Source organism: Aythya fuligula, chromosome 2 (genome assembly GCF_009819795.1).
Source record: "Aythya fuligula isolate bAytFul2 chromosome 2, bAytFul2.pri, whole genome shotgun sequence".
Classification (NCBI taxonomy): domain Eukaryota; kingdom Metazoa; phylum Chordata; class Aves; order Anseriformes; family Anatidae; genus Aythya; species Aythya fuligula.
The window spans coordinates 808,739-826,215 of record NC_045560.1 but is presented as its reverse complement, the minus strand read 5'-3'; the positions used below and the strand labels follow the sequence as shown (position 1 = coordinate 826,215).

The following is a 17,477-nucleotide window of genomic DNA, read 5'->3' as shown; positions in this document are numbered from 1 at the left end:
CCGGATGAAGTCTAAAAGACTGTTTGGGACAATGCCAATGATTTTGAGAAGAAGTTCCAATCTTGGTGGACTCTGGTAAATTTTACCTATGACCCCATTGTTAACATGGCTACTGCCTTTGTGCTTACTATACGTAATGGCACAGTTTATGTTATCCACCCCATCATTGCACTAGGATTAAACCATGAGGAGACAGTGCTCTGTCCTTCAGAGCACAGAACATGGGCACGGATGGAGAATGGGAGATGGCAGTCTGTAAATCTAGAATCATGTGTTACCCGGGAACAGCAAGGATTTATTTGTGAAAGCAATACAATTGATGCTCAGGATGTATGTCTTGACACGGAGCAAGGTGTCTGCCACTTTGAAATTCATCCAAATACTAGTCAAAAGACTGTGCTTGTATATATCAGTCAAGGCTGTGTGTGTTTAAGAACTGCTTGTGATTTTGTAGAAGTAGATAAGGAGAACATAACTCTCCCTAGAAAAATCATTCTAACATTTGTATTTGTAACTTTGTTAGAATCGTCGGGTGTCATTTTCTATATTTGGCACCAGTGGTATCCCACCAGTTGATCAAGTCTAACAACACAATGTACACTCTAATCACTGTCCATCATGATACAAAGGCAAAGAGCAAAACAGGACACAAATCACAGCTGGTGGGATACACTCTTTGGATGGTCGCCAACTGCAACTGGGATTTTGAACACATTGTGTCACCCAATTATTGGTTTATAGATATTAGTTGGTATAAGTTTGATATTGTCTTTGTAATATTTGTTTGGAATTGGAAATCGTTACAACGAATGTCTGTATTAGCTTCCTTGACAAAAGTGCATGGCAAGGCATTGAGGGGTACATAACATAGAGACTGAGAAGAAGAATTTTTGTATTAACTAAAAGAATTTACTAGATTTTCCGGAAAAGGGAGGACTGAATCATTGGGATTAGAAATTAGAGAGTGATCGATTAAGAATGAATAGGTGCTATATTTGCGATGTACTGCGCCTGTGCTGCGCTTAGGCCTCCAGATAACAGGAGCCCTTTGGACCCCAAGAAGCAGATCAAAACAACCTTATGGCCCAGATTGTGACCAAGGCCTCAGAGAGCACGCGCAAAGAGATGAGGTGAAAAGTTCAACCCTGATGAAGACATCTTACTTCATCCCCACGACCCTCAACGCCCACCACCACAAGGCACTGAGCAAGCACAGACAAGAGGAATGTATGGAAATGACTTCTTGTAGCTAATTATAATACTAAGTGGGGACAGGTTATGCATATGTATAGGCGTATTGGGAAACTTCATGCATATGTAACTCTTTACTGCATATAACCATGGCAAATTGCCATGTTAGGGGTGCACGACTTTTTTGGGACTACCCCCCGTGCTGCCCAGCGCTGAATAAACATACCTACTGTACAATCTTAGTGACTGTGGAGTCAGATTTCCATGAGTCAGCTGTGAGGTCTCCCCACAGCCTTCTCCTTTAGCAGCCTCCTCATTCAGTCAGCTGGGTGCAGTGCTGCTGAGGGTGAGGCTGGGTTTGCGTCCTCGTGCAGCCTCACGCACGCTTGTGCACGCGGTGCGTGGGCCCTCTGAGGAGGCCACAGGCTCGAGGATTTCCCGAAGCTGCCTCTCCTCTTCCCACTCCTTAGGCTGTGCTGTGCCAGGCCCAGGGCAGACAGGGCAGCAGCCGTTGGTTACAGCCTGAGGCACAGCACAGGGTGCAAAGTCCTGCCCCAAAACCTCGCTGTGTGCCTGAGCCAGCTCTGCCTTGTCGAGGACGCAAACCCAGCCTCACCCAGCAGACACCGTGTTGACCCCCCAGCAGCCAGGGGCAGCCCCGCGGGCATCCCGAGCTGGCCGGGCTGGAGACGTGAGGCCGAGAGGAAGAGGATGGGGAGGAAGAGTGGAAGAGTGCCCAAGCCCCCTGCGGGGATGAGGAGGGGGGCGAGGAGGTGCCTGAAGCAGGAGCACGGGAGGTTCGCGGACAGAGCGAAAGTAAAAGCGTCCCAGGAGGGGGCTGGGGAGCAGGAAGGGGACGTGAAGGAGGCGCGCAGCCCAACGCCAGCAGCAGATCCAGGGGAGCTGAGGGGCAGCGTGCCCACGGGTGATGGTGAGCAGACAGGCACACCGCGGTGCCACGGGGACTGCACAGCCACAGGGAACCGCAGAGCCATGGGCGGTGGGTGCCCGGGCACCCACAGGGGTCCGGACTTGCCGCCCTGTATGGAGGGCCCCGAGCACAAAGTGGCGCTCGAGTGTCTCGGTCCAAAGCACGAGCAGCGTGCTGGGGCTGTGGTACGCAGGGGCTGGAGGAGGGGGCTCCCTGCCTCCTGCGAGGGACCTGGGCTTAGCAGAGGGGCCGGGCAGGGGTTGAACACCGGTTTGAGCTGTGCCACAAAACGTCCCCAACTCAGGAGAGTGCGGCCTCACACACCACAGCCTGGGTGGAAAAGGGAGCCTCCGGCTGTATTTGCAAGAGCATCAGACCAAAACTCTGGTAGGAGGCTGCACCTCATCGTCTCGTCAACCTCATGACCGCTGAGGTTTATTTCCAGGCCATGCGTTCCCTCATTTGCACAGACCGAGCTTTCCCAGTGCTTTTGGAGAGGTCACCGTGGGGCTGAGGGGAGGCAGCCCAGGAGCAGAGCCGGACCCTCGGTGTTTGCAGCTGGGGCTGGGTGTGCCCCTCAGAGCATGCAGCAAACCGCCCCCCACAGCTCCGTGCCTCCCACCAGTGTTTCTGGGCTGTCCTTGCAGAGCCCCCGCCCCGTGAACCTTGTGCCTGGCCCTGCTGCACTCAGCTCCCGCCCCCGCAGCCAAAAACTAAGAGCTGGAGCCGAGCACGGGCACCTCCTGCCCAGGGACACTGCTGCACCCGGAGCCGTGGGTAGGTTGCAGGGGCTTGGTGCTCACCGGGTTTGCTCCCCAGTGCGCTGCGTGGCTCCAGAGTCACAGCTCAGCAGCGCAGAAACCGTGCAGCAGGTCCCTGGGGGGCTGCTTCTGAACGCAGGGATCGGGAGCAGCCGGCGTTGCTCTCCTACAGGCGAACGGTGCATGGCTAAGCCTGCTGCTGGCTGGGCTGGCGCTGCAGGCTCGGCCTTCTCAAGGGCTTTGTCACAGCCTGCCAGCGCCCTTATCCCCCAGGCCCGGCGGGAAAGCCTTCACCCTGCACGTGTGTTTGCTCTCTGTCCCCCTGCAGCCTGTGACCCAGCTCTGGCATCACCCTTCCTGCACTGACACTGCGGCAGAGCACGATGGCGAGCGGCTCCTGGGAGGATCATGGTAAGGGTGCAAGGGCCGGGCACTGCCCTGCCCCAGAGCCCCCTCGCAGGGGGGATCGGTGTCCTCGTGCCACCGCAGGCACCGCAGGGACCGGGCTCTCCTGGCAATCTCCCTGCTGGGAGGGGGTGGGTTTGGGGACAGAGCAGGCATGTGCCAAGCAGTGCCGTGCACGTGGAGAGGGGACAGGCATCCCTGGGATGGTGCGGGTATCCCTGGGGTGTCACGGGTATCCCTGGGGAGGTAAGAGCATCCCCGGGGTGGCATAAGCAGCTCTGTGCCCCTGTGCCGGGCTGTTTCCATGCATGACCCACCCCAGGCAGTGCTTTACACACTGCTGCTCTCTCACTGAGCCTTTCCCCTCACTGATGCCAGCAGGCCAGGGGACCCAGGAGCACATGGAGCTGCGCCTGGTACTCGTCGGGAAGACCGGTGCAGGGAAAAGCGCAACGGGGAACACCATCCTGGGGCGGGCGGCCTTCGAGTCGTGCCTGGCGCCACAGGCGATAACACGGACGTGTGCCCAGGAGAGCCGGCTCTGGCAGGGCTGCAGGGTGGTGGTCACCGACACCCCCAACATGTTTGACTCACCGGAGCACAGCGCCCGGTCCTGCTACGAGCTTGCCCGCTGCCTGCTGCTGTCGGCGCCGGGGCCGCACGTGCTGGTGCTGGTGACCCAGCTGGGCCGCTTCACGCAGGAGGACGAGGAGGCCGCCCGGCAAGTGTGGCGGGTGCTGGGGCGCGAGGCTGCAAGGCACACCATCGTCCTCTTCACCCGCAAGGAGGACCTGGGGGACGGCTCCCTGCAGCGCTATGTGGCGCACGCCAGCAGTGCCTCCCTGCGGGCGCTGCTGCAGGCCTGTGGGGGACGGTGCTGCGCCTTCAGCAACTGGGCGGCCGGCGCCGAGCGCGAAGCCCAGGTCGAGGAGCTGATGGTGCTGGTGCAGCAGGTGCTGGAGGAGAACCAGAGCACCCATTACACGAGCAAGCTCTACTCCCAGGCCACGCAGCTCCTCAGCCGCAGCGACGTGGATTTCGAAGAGAAGTGCAAGTGCCTCGCGAAGCAAGTGGAGCAGCAGCTGCAGGGAGACGGCATCCTGGGGCTGATCAGACGGTGTGTGCAGGGGCTGTGGTGCATGCGATACATGCGGTGTCTGTGCTGCTGCTGCTGCTTCATTGTGGCAGCAAACCCGCGCATTGTGCGCTTTCTGCGGCAGGCATTCCTCCGTGGTTGGGGGGCAGTTGTCCGTCTGTACAACCGCTTCTTGCGCTAGAAGCAAGAGTAGAACTAGAATACACTGTGCTGTACTACTTCTCTCAAGTAATTGCATTGTGTTGCTTAACAACATGGCAAGCAGCCGATTCCCCCTCTAACAGCACCGCAGTCCCCATATGGGCTGTGCCTCTCGGCACAAAACTGCAGCACAAAGCTTGCGGCTGCTGAGCGGTTTCTGCTTTGTCTCCAGCTCGATGCCAGGGATGTGCCCAGGGCATTGCAGGGACGGCTGCGGACCTGGGGACACGCAGGGCCAGAGCCAGGCGGTGGCTCCCAGGAAATGCCCTCGTCCCCTGCATCGAGCCGTGGGGCAGTCCTGGGTGCTGCCAGGAGAGCGCAGAGCATCCGGGCAGAGGGGAACAGCACCCAGCAGAGGGGACCCATCCCTGAGCAGCTCTGGTGGCAGCAGGTTGAGGACAGAACTGGTCACATTCCCCTCACTGCCATGGGCTGAGATCACCTCATGTCCCCGCAGGCTGGCATGGGATTTGGGGAGCCACCTTGGCCTGGCACGGGGGTGGAGGGGTGAAGGACAAGGGGCACAGGGTGATGGGCCAGTAGGGACACCGAGGGACACTGGCAGGGACCCAGCCCTTCTTCCTGCTGCCCCTCAGGTGCTGCTGCTGTTTCTCAGGGGATCGAAGCCACATGCGCAGGTTCTCGGGGATCCACGTCACTGAGGTAGGACCCAGGGCAAAGAGCATCCTAGGGACAGGTGGGACAGGTCGGTCACACGTTCGTGACAGCAGAAATAGCCCTGGTGGCAGCAGTTCTGAGCATCTGAAACCACCAGGAGCTTTGACAGGGAAGTGCCGTGACACAGGATGAGATGCCGTCCCACTGCAGGTGCCCTGACCCCAGGCTCACGTGCTGTGGAGCTGCACACAGGCACAGGCTCCATTTCTCATGCGCACCTCCCTGCCTTCAGGAACACGGGCTGCTCTGCGCTTCTCTGCAGTTTCATGCTTTGCTGTGATCGCTGACCCGTGGCGGGGAGCCCCCGGGGGGGTGGGAGCAGGGGTCGGAGCTCTCACTGCCAGCTCTGCAGGTGCCTGCGGAGCCAGGGAGCACCATGAGTGTGGGGAGAAAGAAGTACAAGGTACTGGCAGGGAAATTTGCCACTTGCAACCTTTGCAACACTTAAGAGGCGTGCAGGGTCCGTCCCAGCACCTGACCGCGGTGCAGGCTGCAGCTGCCTCGTCTCCTGCCCCTTCTTCTGTCAGGGCTCTGCCTCCAGTCCCACCAGCAGCAGGAACTGCTTGAAAACTAAGCACAGATCATCGCGGGAGTTAAATAACTCTGAGGCCGGACTGTTTCTGGAGGAAGTACAGGAGGTAGCGTTAGAGCTGTCTGAACCTCCAGGGCTGCACAGAATCGAAACCAAGCTGGGGGCTGGTGCGGGAGGAGCCGGTGCTGCCCTTGTGGCATGAGCACAGTCTCCAGGCTGACACCGGCCGTCACCGCTGTCACTTCCTGGTGGCTGTGAGCGTCCCGCGGGGACAAGGCGAACGCCAGCGCAGGACGTGCAGGAAGGTACGGGCGGGAGGCCAGGGGCTGCGAGGCTCCGTGCTGGCGGGGAGGGCTCCGAGGGGGCCTGGGGACCTGGCACAGGGCAGCGGGGCAGGGAAGTGGCTCTTCCCCAGTCCCCTCCTCTCTCTTTCCCTTCTCCCCACTCCTCACTCCCCATGCTCAGCATGGGCACAGCCCCAGCCCAGGGGAGCCCCTGGGCACCGTGCTCAGCCCCATGCGGGGCCCCGGCTGCACGGGTGTCACTGCCCCGAGGGTTTCTGCCACCACACTGCCTTCCCCCCCCATGATCCTGCGCACACTGAGGCTGCCTTGCTGCTCTGTTTCCCCACAGCACCTCGCAGTTCTGGATTTTATTTTGCTTTTTACTGTTTTCTGCTGCTTTCCAACCCCATTTGTCCCGGTGTCACCGCAGTCTTACCCAGCTGCAGCCCCCGACCCCTTCCCACAGCGGGGGCACACAGAGCCCCGCAGCATCCAGTGGCCAGCAGCGAGGTTTCGAAACCATCCCCGCTTGTGGGGGATGAAAATCCCTTCTGCTGTCAGTGATGCTCCCAGCATCTGGGTGCCTGCTGACGGAGCCCTGGGTGTCTGCTTCTGTCTCTACAGCCAGGCCGTGTCCATCCAGCGTGTCCACGTGCTGCCTGGGGTCGGCGGGGGCTAGGAGATGAGGCTGATCCTGGCCGGGAAGGCTGGTGGGGGGAAAAGCGCCACGGGGAACACCCTCCTCGGGTAGCGTGTCTTTGAGTCCAAGCTGTCCACCCAGCCAGTGACCATGAGCTGTGCGAGAGCACAGGGGCACTGGGACGGCGAGGACTTCACGGTGGTTGACACGGCCGACATTTTCAACCCCGAAGGTGACAGCATTGCGGTGCGCCAAGAAATTATTCGGTGCATCAGCCTGTCCTCCCCGGGCCCCCACGTGCTGCTGCTGGTGACCCAGCTGGGCCGATTCACCCAGGAAAAGGCAAAGGCTGCAGAGAGACTGCAGGACATCTTTGGAGCTGATGTTTTCAGGCACACGATTGTCATATTCACCCGCGCGTAAGAGCTGGGGGAGAGATCTCTGCACGACTACAAGTCCTGTACTGACAACAAAGCTTTCCGCAAGCTGATTGAGAGGTGTGGGAACAGGTACTGCGGCTTCAACAACTGGGCAGTTGGAGCTGAACGGGACCACCAGGTCATGGAGCTGATGGGGATGGTCCGCTGCATGGTGCAGGCGAATGGGAACAGGTACTACAGCAATGAGATGTACCTGGAGCCCAATTTAACAGAAGAGAAGGTGGAGTATAACATGCAGAGGTACAGAGCAGGCAGGGTGAAGAAGTAGTGATCCAGCTGAAGGACAGCTGTCCTGGCTTTTGTGCTTATTGTCCTCATCATTATTGTGATTACCCTCGGTTTCCTTATTGCATAGCTGCGATGAATCCCAGCACCATAGAGCTGCTGAACGCCTGGGGCTGGAGGCCCCTCTGCACCCCACGTGTTCTGTCCCTGCCCAGGCAGGGTCCCCAGCGCTGGCTGCCCAGGACCGTGTCCACTGGGTGTTGGACATCTCCAGGGATGGAGACCCCAGCACCACTCTGGGCAGCCTGTGCCAGCACTCAGACACCCGCACAGCAAAAAAAGACTTTCCTGATGTCTCAGCGGGCGTACTTGTGCCTCCAGCAGTGCCCATACTCTTGTGTCCTGGCTCTGGGCACCCCACCAGGCGTTCACACACACAGACGGGACCCCCAAGTCCCAGTGTAATGGAACCAACTCTCCCTTGGAAACGAAGAGGAATTGTCTATTTTTATTGAGCTTCCCTTTAAGCAGTTATCATATATGTAGTACAGGACAAAAAATATGTTTAACTTTTAACCCAGGCTCCCTTTGTTCAGGGACAGAATGCTCCTTCTGGGAGAAACCAAGGAAAGTTGCCAAGAGCAAGTAGCCTAAGGTTGTGCTTCGGTGACATGTGGCCATGGATGGATCAAAGGGGTTAGGGTGCTTCTTCGGGGAACACCAACAAGGACCCCCACAGAAAGGAAGGCATGCGCAGGAGGGCCTGAAAAGCAGCCATTAAGAATGATGCCACATGAGCACAAAACTCAGGTAGATTAGAATGAATTTGTATTGGATCGCTAGAATAGTCATGAATTTCATGTCTCCATGGAGCCAGGAAGTCGACATTGGCTGTGCTTGATCTGTGGAAACTGCACCGAGCTCTGAGGCCTGAATAAAAGCAATCTCTCTCCTGAGTGCGTGCGAATTGGCTTATTGCACACCGGGTGAAGGATCATAGAGTCATAGAATGGTTGGGGTTGGGAGGGACCTTAAAGATCATCCAACTCTACCCCCCCTGAAATAGACAAGGCTGCCTCCCCCCAGATGAGGTTGGCCAAGCCCCATCCAGCCTGGCCTTGAACACCTCCAGGGATGGGGCATCCACAGCTTCTCTGGGCAGCCTGTGCCAGTGCCTCACTACACTGACAGTGAAGCGTTTCCTCCTAATGTCTAGCCTAAAGGTATTTTCTTTTAGTTCAAGACCACTCCCCCTTGTCCTCCACCACCACCCCAGGTCCTTCTCCTCAGGGCTGCTCTCAATCCACTCCCCACCCAACCTGTATTTGTGCTTGGTATTTCCTCAGCCCAGATTAAGGACCTTGCACTTTGCCTCGTTGAACCTCATGAGGTCCGTACAGGCTTTTCCTGTAAATGTGCTGAGCTCCGGGCAGTGCAGAGAGTGAAACTCAGAGAAAGGGGAAGCAAAGGTAACCTGAGCTCGGCTCCCCGCTTCCTCTGCCCTGCAGCAGCACTAGGGCTGATTTCCTGAAAAGGGCTGGAGCTGTGCACACATCACACCTCTGTGCACCTGCACAGGCTTTGGGCAGCCCCTCTTCAGGCCGGTTTTGCTGATTACAAAGCTCTTTCTCGCCATCCCTGCCCACCCCGTCCTCACCAGGCTGAATGTCCCTGCCTTCCCCCTGCTCCCAGTTCAAGGTTCCCCTCACCAGCGTTGAGGCTCGTGTGCTACGATGAGGAAGAGGAGCACTTGCAAACGCTTCTTGAGCGCTGGCGGAGCAGGGTCCCCTCCTGCAGGCACAGAGGGGTGCGAGGGTGGGAGTCCCGTGCAATCCCACAGCAAGGGCCGTCTTTGTGGCCCTCCGCTGGACTCTTTCCAGGAGATTCCTGTCTTTCTTCTACCGCGGAGCCCAGAACTGGACACAGTACTCCAGGTGAGGCCTGACCAGGGCAGAATAGAGGGGGAGGATCACCTCCCTTGACCTGCTGGCCACACTCCTTTTAGTACACGTCAGGATCCCGTTGGCCTTCTTAGCCACAAGGGCACACTGCTGGCTCATGGTCAACCTGTCGTCCACTAAGACCCCCAGGTCCTTCTCCTCAGAGCTCCTCTCCAGCAGGTTGTCCCCCAGCCTGTACTGATACATTCAGTTGTTCCTTCCCAGGTGCAGGACTCTGCCCCGTGGCTATGGCACGGCAGCTCTGCGCCAGGACCCCCCCAGAGCCCCCCAGCAGACACCGTGCGGACCCCCCAGCAGCCACGGGCAGCCCCGCGGGCATCCCGAGCTGGCCGGGCTGGGGACGTGAGGCCGAGAGGGAGAGGATGGGGAGGAAGAGTGGAAGAGTGCCCGAGCCCCTGCGGGGATGAGGAGGGGGGCGAGGAGGTGCCTGAAGCAGGAGCACGGGAGGTTCGCGGACAGAGCGAAAGTAAAAGCGTCCCAGGAGGGGGCTGGGGAGCAGGAAGGGGACGTGAAGGAGGCGTGCAGCCCAACGCCAGCAGCAGATCCAGGGGAGCTGAGGGGCAGCGTGCCCACGGGTGATGGTGAGCAGACAGGCACACCGCGGTGCCACGGGGACTGCACAGCCACAGGGAACCGCAGAGCCATGGGTGGAGGGTGCCCGGGCACCCACAGGGGTCCGGACTTGCCGCCCTGTATGGAGGGCCCCGAGCACAAAGTGGCGCTCGAGTGTCTCGGTCCAAAGCACGAGCAGCGTGCTGGGGCTGTGGTACGCAGGGGCTGGAGGAGGGGGCTCCCTGCGTCCTGCGAGGGACCTGGGCTTAGCAGAGGGGCCGGGCAGGGGTTGAACACCGGTTTGTGCTGTGCCACAAAACGTCCCCAGCTCAGGAGACTGCGGCCTCACACACCACAGCCTGGGTGGAAAAGGGAGCCTCCGGCTGTATTTGCAAGAGCATCAGACCAAAACTCCTCTGGTAGGAGGCTGCACCTCATCGTCTCGTCAACCTCATGACCGCTGAGGTTTATTTCCAGGCCATGCGTTCCCTCATTTGCACAGACCGAGCTTTCCCAGTGCTTTTGGAGAGGTCACCGTGGGGCCGAGGGGAGGCAGCCCAGGAGCAGAGCCGGACCCTCGGTGTCTGCAGCTGGGGCTGGGTGTGCCCCTCAGAGCATGCAGCAAACCGCCCCCCACAGCTCCGTGCCCACCACGAGTGTTTCTGGGCTGTCCTTGCAGAGCCCCCGCCCCGTGAACCTTGTGCCTGGCCCTGCTGCACTCAGCTCCCGCCCCCGCAGCCAAAAACTAAGAGCTGGAGCCGAGCACGGGCACCTCCTGCCCAGGGACACTGCTGCACCCGGAGCCGTGGGTAGGTTGCAGGGGCTTGGTGCTCACCGGGTTTGCTCCCCAGTGCGCTGCGTGGCTCCAGAGTCACAGCTCAGCAGTGCAGAAACCGTGCAGCAGGTCCCTGGGGGGCTGCTTCTGAACGCAGGGATCGGGAGCAGCCGGCGTTGCTCTCCTACAGGCGAACGGTGCATGGCTAAGCCTGCTGCTGGCTGGGCTGGCGCTGCAGGCTCGGCCTTCTCAAGGGCTTTGTCACAGCCTGCCAGCGCCCTTATCCCCCAGGCCCGGCGGGAAAGCCTTCACCCTGCACGTGTGTTTGCTCTCTGTCCCCCTGCAGCCTGTGACCCAGCTCTGGCATCACCCTTCCTGCACTGACACTGCGGCAGAGCACGATGGCGAGCGGCTCCTGGGAGGATCAAGGTAAGGGTGCAAGGGCCGGGCACTGCCCTGCCCCAGAGCCCCCTCGCAGGGGGGATCGGTGTCCTCGTGCCACCGCAGGCACCGCAGGGACCGGGCTCTCCTGGCAATCTCCCTGCTGGGAGGGGGTGGGTTTGGGGACAGAGCAGGCATGTGCCAAGCAGTGCCGTGCACGTGGAGAGGGGACAGGCATCCCTGGGATGGTGCGGGTATCCCTGGGGTGTCACGGGTATCCCTGGGGAGGTAAGAGCATCCCCGGGGTGGCACAGGCAGCTCTGTGCCCCTGTGCCGGGCTGTTTCCATGCATGACCCACCCCAGGCAGTGCTTTACACACTGCTGCTGTCTTACTGAGCCTTTCCCCTCACTGATGCCAGCAGGCCGGGGGACCCAGGAGCACATGGAGCTGCGCCTGGTACTCGTCGGGAAGACCGGTGCAGGGAAAAGCGCAACGGGGAACACCATCCTGGGGCGGGCGGCCTTCGAGTCGCACCTGGCGCCACAGGCGATAACACGGACGTGTGCCCAGGAGAGCCGGCTCTGGCGGGGCCATAAGGTGGTGGTCACCGACACCCCCAACATGTTTGACTCACCGGAGCACAGCGCCCGGTCCTGCTACGAGCTTGCCCGCTGCCTGCTGCTGTCGGCGCCGGGGCCGCACGTGCTGGTGCTGGTGACCCAGCTGGGCCGCTTCATGCAGGAGGAGGAGGAGGCCGCCCGGCAAGTGTGGCGGGTGCTGGGGCGCGAGGCTGCAAGGCACACCATCGTCCTCTTCACCCGCAAGGAGGACCTGGGGGACGGCTCCCTGCAGCGCTACGTGGTGCACGCCAGCAACGCCGCCCTGCGGGAGCTGCTGCAAGTCTGCGGGGAACGGTGCTGCGCCTTCAGCAACTGGGCGGCCGGCGCCGAGCGCGAAGCCCAGGTCGAGGAGCTGATGGTGCTGGTGCAGCAGGTGCTGGAGGAGAACCAGAGCACCCATTACACGAGCAAGCTCTACTCCCAGGCCACGCAGCTCCTCAGCCGCAGCGACGTGGATTTCGAAGAGAAGTGCAAGTGCCTCGCGAAGCAAGTGGAGCAGCAGCTGCAGGGAGACGGCATCCTGGGGCTGATCAGACGGTGTGTGCAGGGGCTGTGGTGCATGCGATACATGCGGTGTCTGTACTTCTGCTGCTTCTTCATCGTGGCAGTTCTGTCCTCAACCTGCCACTTCATCGTGGCAGCAGTCTGGCGCATTGTGCGCTTTCTGCGGCAGGCGTTCCTTGGTGGTTGGGAGGCAGTTGTCCAGCAGTACAACCGCTTCTTGCGCTAGAAGCAAGAGTAGAACTAGAATACACTGTGCTGTACTACTTCTCCCAGGGAACTGCACTGTGTTGCTTAACAACATGGCAAGCAGCTGATTCCCCCTCTAACAGCACCGCAGTCCCCATATGGGCTGTGCCTCTCGGCACAAAACTGCAGCACAAAGCTTGCGGCTGCTGAGCGGTTTCTGCTTTGTCTCCAGCTCGATGCCAGGGATGTGCCCAGGGCATTGCAGGGACGGCTGCGGACCTGGGGACACGCAGGGCCAGAGCCAGGCGGTGGCTCCCAGGAAATGCCCTCGTCCCCTGCATCGAGCCGTGGGGCAGTCCTGGGTGCTGCCAGGAGAGCGCAGAGCATCCGGGCAGAGGGGAGCAGCACCCAGCAGAGGGGACCCATCCCTGAGCAGCTCTGGTGGCAGCAGGTTGAGGACAGAACTGGTCACATTCCCCTCACTGCCCTGGGCTGAGATCACCTCGTGTCCCCGCAGGCTGGCATGGGATTTGGGGAGCCACCTTGGCCTGGCACGGGGGTGGAGGGGTGAAGGACAAGGGGCACAGGGTGATGGGCCAGATGCCAGCTGGCCCAGGAGGGACACTGAGGGACCCTGGCAGGGACACCAAGGGTCCCAGCCCTTCTTCCTGCTGCCCCTCAGGTGCTGCTTCTGTTTCTCAGGGGATCGAAGCCACACGCGCAGGTTCCAGGGGATCCACCATGCAGGTGCCCTGACCCTCTTGGCACTCTTGGGCAGGAGAGTATAGGGATAGGATAGCCCTGAGCGGTGAGCAGGGTCCGTCCCAGCCCCTGACTGTGATGCAGGTGGCAGCTGCCTCATCTCCTGCCCCTGCTTAATCTCTGGGCACTCCCTGGAGCAATTGCACCAAGAGAAACTGGTTCAAAATTAAACACTGAAACCTAAATTTTGAGGTCCCTTCCAAACCAAACCATTGTAGGATTCACTCTGTGATTCATCTGGCCAGAAGTGCCATGCTGCCAGGTGCATTCTGTGTCTCATGCCTGGACACTGGTGTTCTGTTTTGGGTCAGGATGGCGGTACATACACGAACACAGAGCCCTCTACCTCCTCCACCAAGTTTTCTGGTTACTTCTTTTCTGGTAGGGCTTACACGGATTGTGGTGATCTCCCCACCTGGGGATGTTTTTGCAGCATCGTCCGGTTACGATGGAGGGGGTGGAAATGTCTGCACCAATTATAGGAATAAATCAAAAGGGTGAAAAAATATATCAAAAAAAATATATATATATATCAAAAGGGTGGAAAAGTTCTCCGACCTGCCTTAAAGTGTCTAGGAAGAAATTGACTCATTTAAGTTACAATCAAGCTTTTAAATATATTTCCCCCTAAGAGTGCCATATGAACCTTTTACATACCTTCTGATTACTGAAGCCATTCTTAATTTTTTGCTTGTTTTGTGGACAGAACAGTCTTCTTGGGGGTGTTAAAATGTAGTACCTGTCTGAGCTTTTTGTTTTAGCTGTGGTTTGTTCTACACGCCGGTTCTGTTGTGGGATTTCCCGGCTGACACGGGTTCTAGTTGTTTCATTGCACATCTGTTTCTTACCATGATGCCGAGCCCCGGAGGCTCAAATGGAGGCTGGTTGGTGCAACCCAGGGCTCAGCAGGGCACGGGCATCTCCCAGCTCAAATGAAGGGCATGGGTACCCATGGGTCTGGGTGGATCGTCTGCCTGGATTGGGGCTGCCACGTGTGGTTAGGTGATAAAGCATCGTTCTCGTGCTGGCAAGGAACAGAAAGCAGAGAGCTGAGGACACGGTCAGGGGCAAGACGTGAACTGTATTGCACCTGGCCCGAGCACTGCGACCTGAGGAGGTAAGAGGCAAGCACAGCAGCTGCTGCTGGAGCCATGCGAAGTGAGTGGTCTGTGCACCGGGTGGCTCTGAAGGGTCTCGGCATTTGGGGGTACTTTAGGAACTGCTAAGCCTGAGCTAGCTAGCAGGGAGGCAGAGAAAAGACAGCCGAGAACTGGTGTGGCTTTGCTGTGGATGGGGTAATTCCTCCAGTAATGACTGAATTATTTAGTGACGTGATTTTAGTTTACTTTGAGTAGTGTATAGTCTGTGCTTAGTTTTGGAGCAGTTTATCTTGCTGAAATCACTCGAGGCAGAGTCCAGAGCTGAAACAGGGGCAGGAGACGTGATAGCTGGCACCCATGGCACGATCAGTGGCTGGGACGGACCCTGCACACCACTCGGGGCTGGGACGGACCCCGCACACCGCTCAGGCTCAGGGCTGGAGGTTCAGGTGCCGGACGAGGGCACTGAACTGACGGCGATTCCGGGGGGAGGCTCCTGCTCCAGTTGGTAGCTGTGCACATCCTCTGCGAGCTCAGCAGGTTTCCCAAAGTACTGCAAGGGTTGCCAGTGACCGATCTGAGTTCCCCTGCCAGCTCCTCGTTCCCCAAGGCATCGGGATCCCCTCCCAAGTTGGAGCAGCTGCGGAGGAGCAGCCCTTGCCCCGTGCGTTTACCCTCGGCTATACAACCACTTCCTGCATGCACATACAGCAGGCAGCACGCACAAGAAAGTGTATTAGCGACCCGACGGCCTGGTGACCATCATCCGCCTTGTTACCGCTGTGTGGGGAGCACGGAAGGCTTTGGCAAACTTCGCTCAAAATCCCTTATTCTTGTTTCAGGCTTCCCCTCGGAGTGGGCTCAAATTTGGCAGACGCTAGGATGGAAGGTGAGCTCCTTACCCACTGCACGCAGGCAGCCAGAGCCTGGCCGAGCTTAGAGTCCCATGGTCACAGAGCCACAGAGTGGCTGCCCCCAGCCCCATCCAGCCTGGCCTTGGGCACTGCCAGGGATGGGGCACCCACAGCTCCTGGGGGCAGGCTGCGCCAGGCATCACCACCCTCATAGTAAAGAATTTCTGCCTCAGATCTAACCCAAAACCACCCTCTTCTACATTAAAGCCATCACCCCGTGTCCTATCCCTACACACCCGGACCAAGAGTCCCTCCCAGCCCTCCTGCAGCCCCTGCAGGCACTGAGGGCCGCTGTGAGGTCTCCCCACAGCCTTCTCCTTTAGCAGCCTCCTCATTCAGTCAGCTGGGTGCAGTGCTGCTGAGGGTGAGGCTGGGTTTGCGTCCTCGTGCAGCCTCACGCACGCTTGTGCACGCGGTGCACAGGCCCTCTGAGGAGGCCACGGGCTCGAGGATTTCCCGAGGCTGCCTCTCCTCTTCCCACTCCTTAGGCTGTGCTGTGCCAGGCTCAGGGCAGATGGGGCAGCAGCCGTTGGTTACAGCCTGAGGCACAGCGCAGGGTGCAAAGTCCTGCCCCAAAACCTCGCTATCTGTGTGCCTGAGCCAGCTCTGGCCCTGCTGTGGCCGTGCAGGGCAGGCGGAGGGCCTGCGGTGATCCAGCACAGAATCCAGTGGGTGTTTTTTGCTCAGCACATGACTTCTTGTAAAGGGAGTGCTTCAGCCCGGCCGTTTGAGCACTCTGTGCATTCCTGGGCTGCTGGGGAGCTGCCGTATGCACTTCTACTTTCTGCCTTTGGAAGAGGTCTGGGTGCTGGCCCTCTGAGGCAGCCTTATCCAGACTCCCTTGGGGTCCCTCGTGTTGCTCCTGATGGTCCCTGGGGACCGCTGCTGGGGCCGTGTGGCCATGGGCTGCCCACACCGTGTTGTCAAGGCCTGGAGGGGAAGACGGAGCTAGTCTTGGGGCTAGGGGGGCACACCAACAGCTGTCTGACACCGAGCCCAGACGAGCTGCTCCCAGCTCTGCGCAGGCTCACTCTTACTGGAGGCGAGCTGTGCTGGCTGCCTGTGAGCATGCAGCATGGGGTGAGAAACCCCCCCTTTGCCAGCTTCTGTCCTGCCTTGGCTGCTTTTGGCCCATTTTCCAGAGGGTCTTTTAGTCAGGGCAGCCTTTGTCTGAGTTTAGGTTCCTCCTGGAGCACAAACTTTCCTCCTGTGGGAGAGCCGAGCAGAAGGGCAGGGCTGGCGGGACCGAGCAAGCCCTGCTTTGGCTGCTGGGACACGGCTTCAGCCCCTGCCCTGTCCCATCCCCTCTTGTGCACAGCAGCGTCTCAGAGTGAGAATTAAAGTTGTGATTTTGCAGTAGAAAGCCTTTCCTTCTCACCCCTGGGAGCATGGCGTGCAGGGGATGTCCCGGCACCACAGGGCTGTGGGGTTCAGACACGTGTCTCTGGTTGTTCCCCCAGGACGCAGGCTGAACATCCTGCTCGTGGGCAAAACTGGAAGTGGGAAGAGTGCGACAGGGAACACCATCCTTGGGAAGGAAGCATTTGAACATAGGATTTCAGCACATTCAGTAACCCAAAGCTACAGTGCAGAGAGAGCCTCATTCCGTGGAAGAGAAATTGTTGTTATCGACACTCCTGGCCTTTTTCACACCCAGAGAGCCAATACGGAAACAGCTGAACTGATTGGAAATGCTGTTCGTCACTTCTATGGAGGGGTGCATGCTATCATCCTGGTGATGCAACTGGCCCACATCAGTAAAGAAGAGGTGGAAGTGGCTGAGTGGGTGACAAAGATTTTCCATACTGAAGCACAGAAGTACACGATCCTGTTATTCACCTGGGCAGATGATCTTGAGAGTCCAGGTGATATCCGCAATACCGTGGAATCAATCAAAAACCTCAGTGGGATTACAGAAAAATGTGGAAATAGGTACATTGCTTTCAGCAACATAGCAGCAGAGCAGAGAAGGAAACAGCAGGTTGCAGACCTCATTAAAATGATTGATGAGATGGTAAAGAAGAACAAAGATGCTCCATGTTACACGAGAGAAATGCTGGAGAAAGACACACGGACGGCTTTTGAAAAGTATTGTACTATACACTAGCCAACAAGGCTTTGGTCAGACAGGCGATGTTTCCTCTCTCGTGCCTTTCCTGCCGCGCTCTGAAGATCACTCTCTCCTTCCTCTCTTGATGTTTCCTCCTGTCCCGTCACTGACCTACCTTTTCCCCTGGCCCGTGCCATCGCTCTCCTGACAAGCTGCGAGAGTGCAATGGGTGTCTGGCGACGTGTAATTCTCCTCTGCTGCTCTGTTGTGCTGGGAAGCCGGAGAC

General features: G+C 58.8%; 1 protein-coding gene and 2 pseudogenes across 1 annotated transcript; all 3 read left to right on the top strand.

Moving 5' to 3' along the window:
- Positions 1-3,675: 3,675 nt before the first annotated feature.
- On the top strand, positions 3,676-4,565 carry LOC116486779 (GTPase IMAP family member 2-like). The gene has a single exon (XM_032183254.1). It carries the CDS (start codon positions 3,690-3,692, stop codon positions 4,563-4,565), a length of 876 nt encoding a protein of 291 aa, XP_032039145.1. The 5' UTR covers positions 3,676-3,689.
- A 1,514-nt stretch (positions 4,566-6,079) lies between these two features.
- On the top strand, positions 6,080-7,427 carry LOC116486777 (annotated as a pseudogene).
- Positions 7,428-11,073: 3,646 nt separating this feature from the next.
- Positions 11,074-17,248, top strand: LOC116486773 (annotated as a pseudogene).
- Positions 17,249-17,477: the final 229 nt, after the last annotated feature.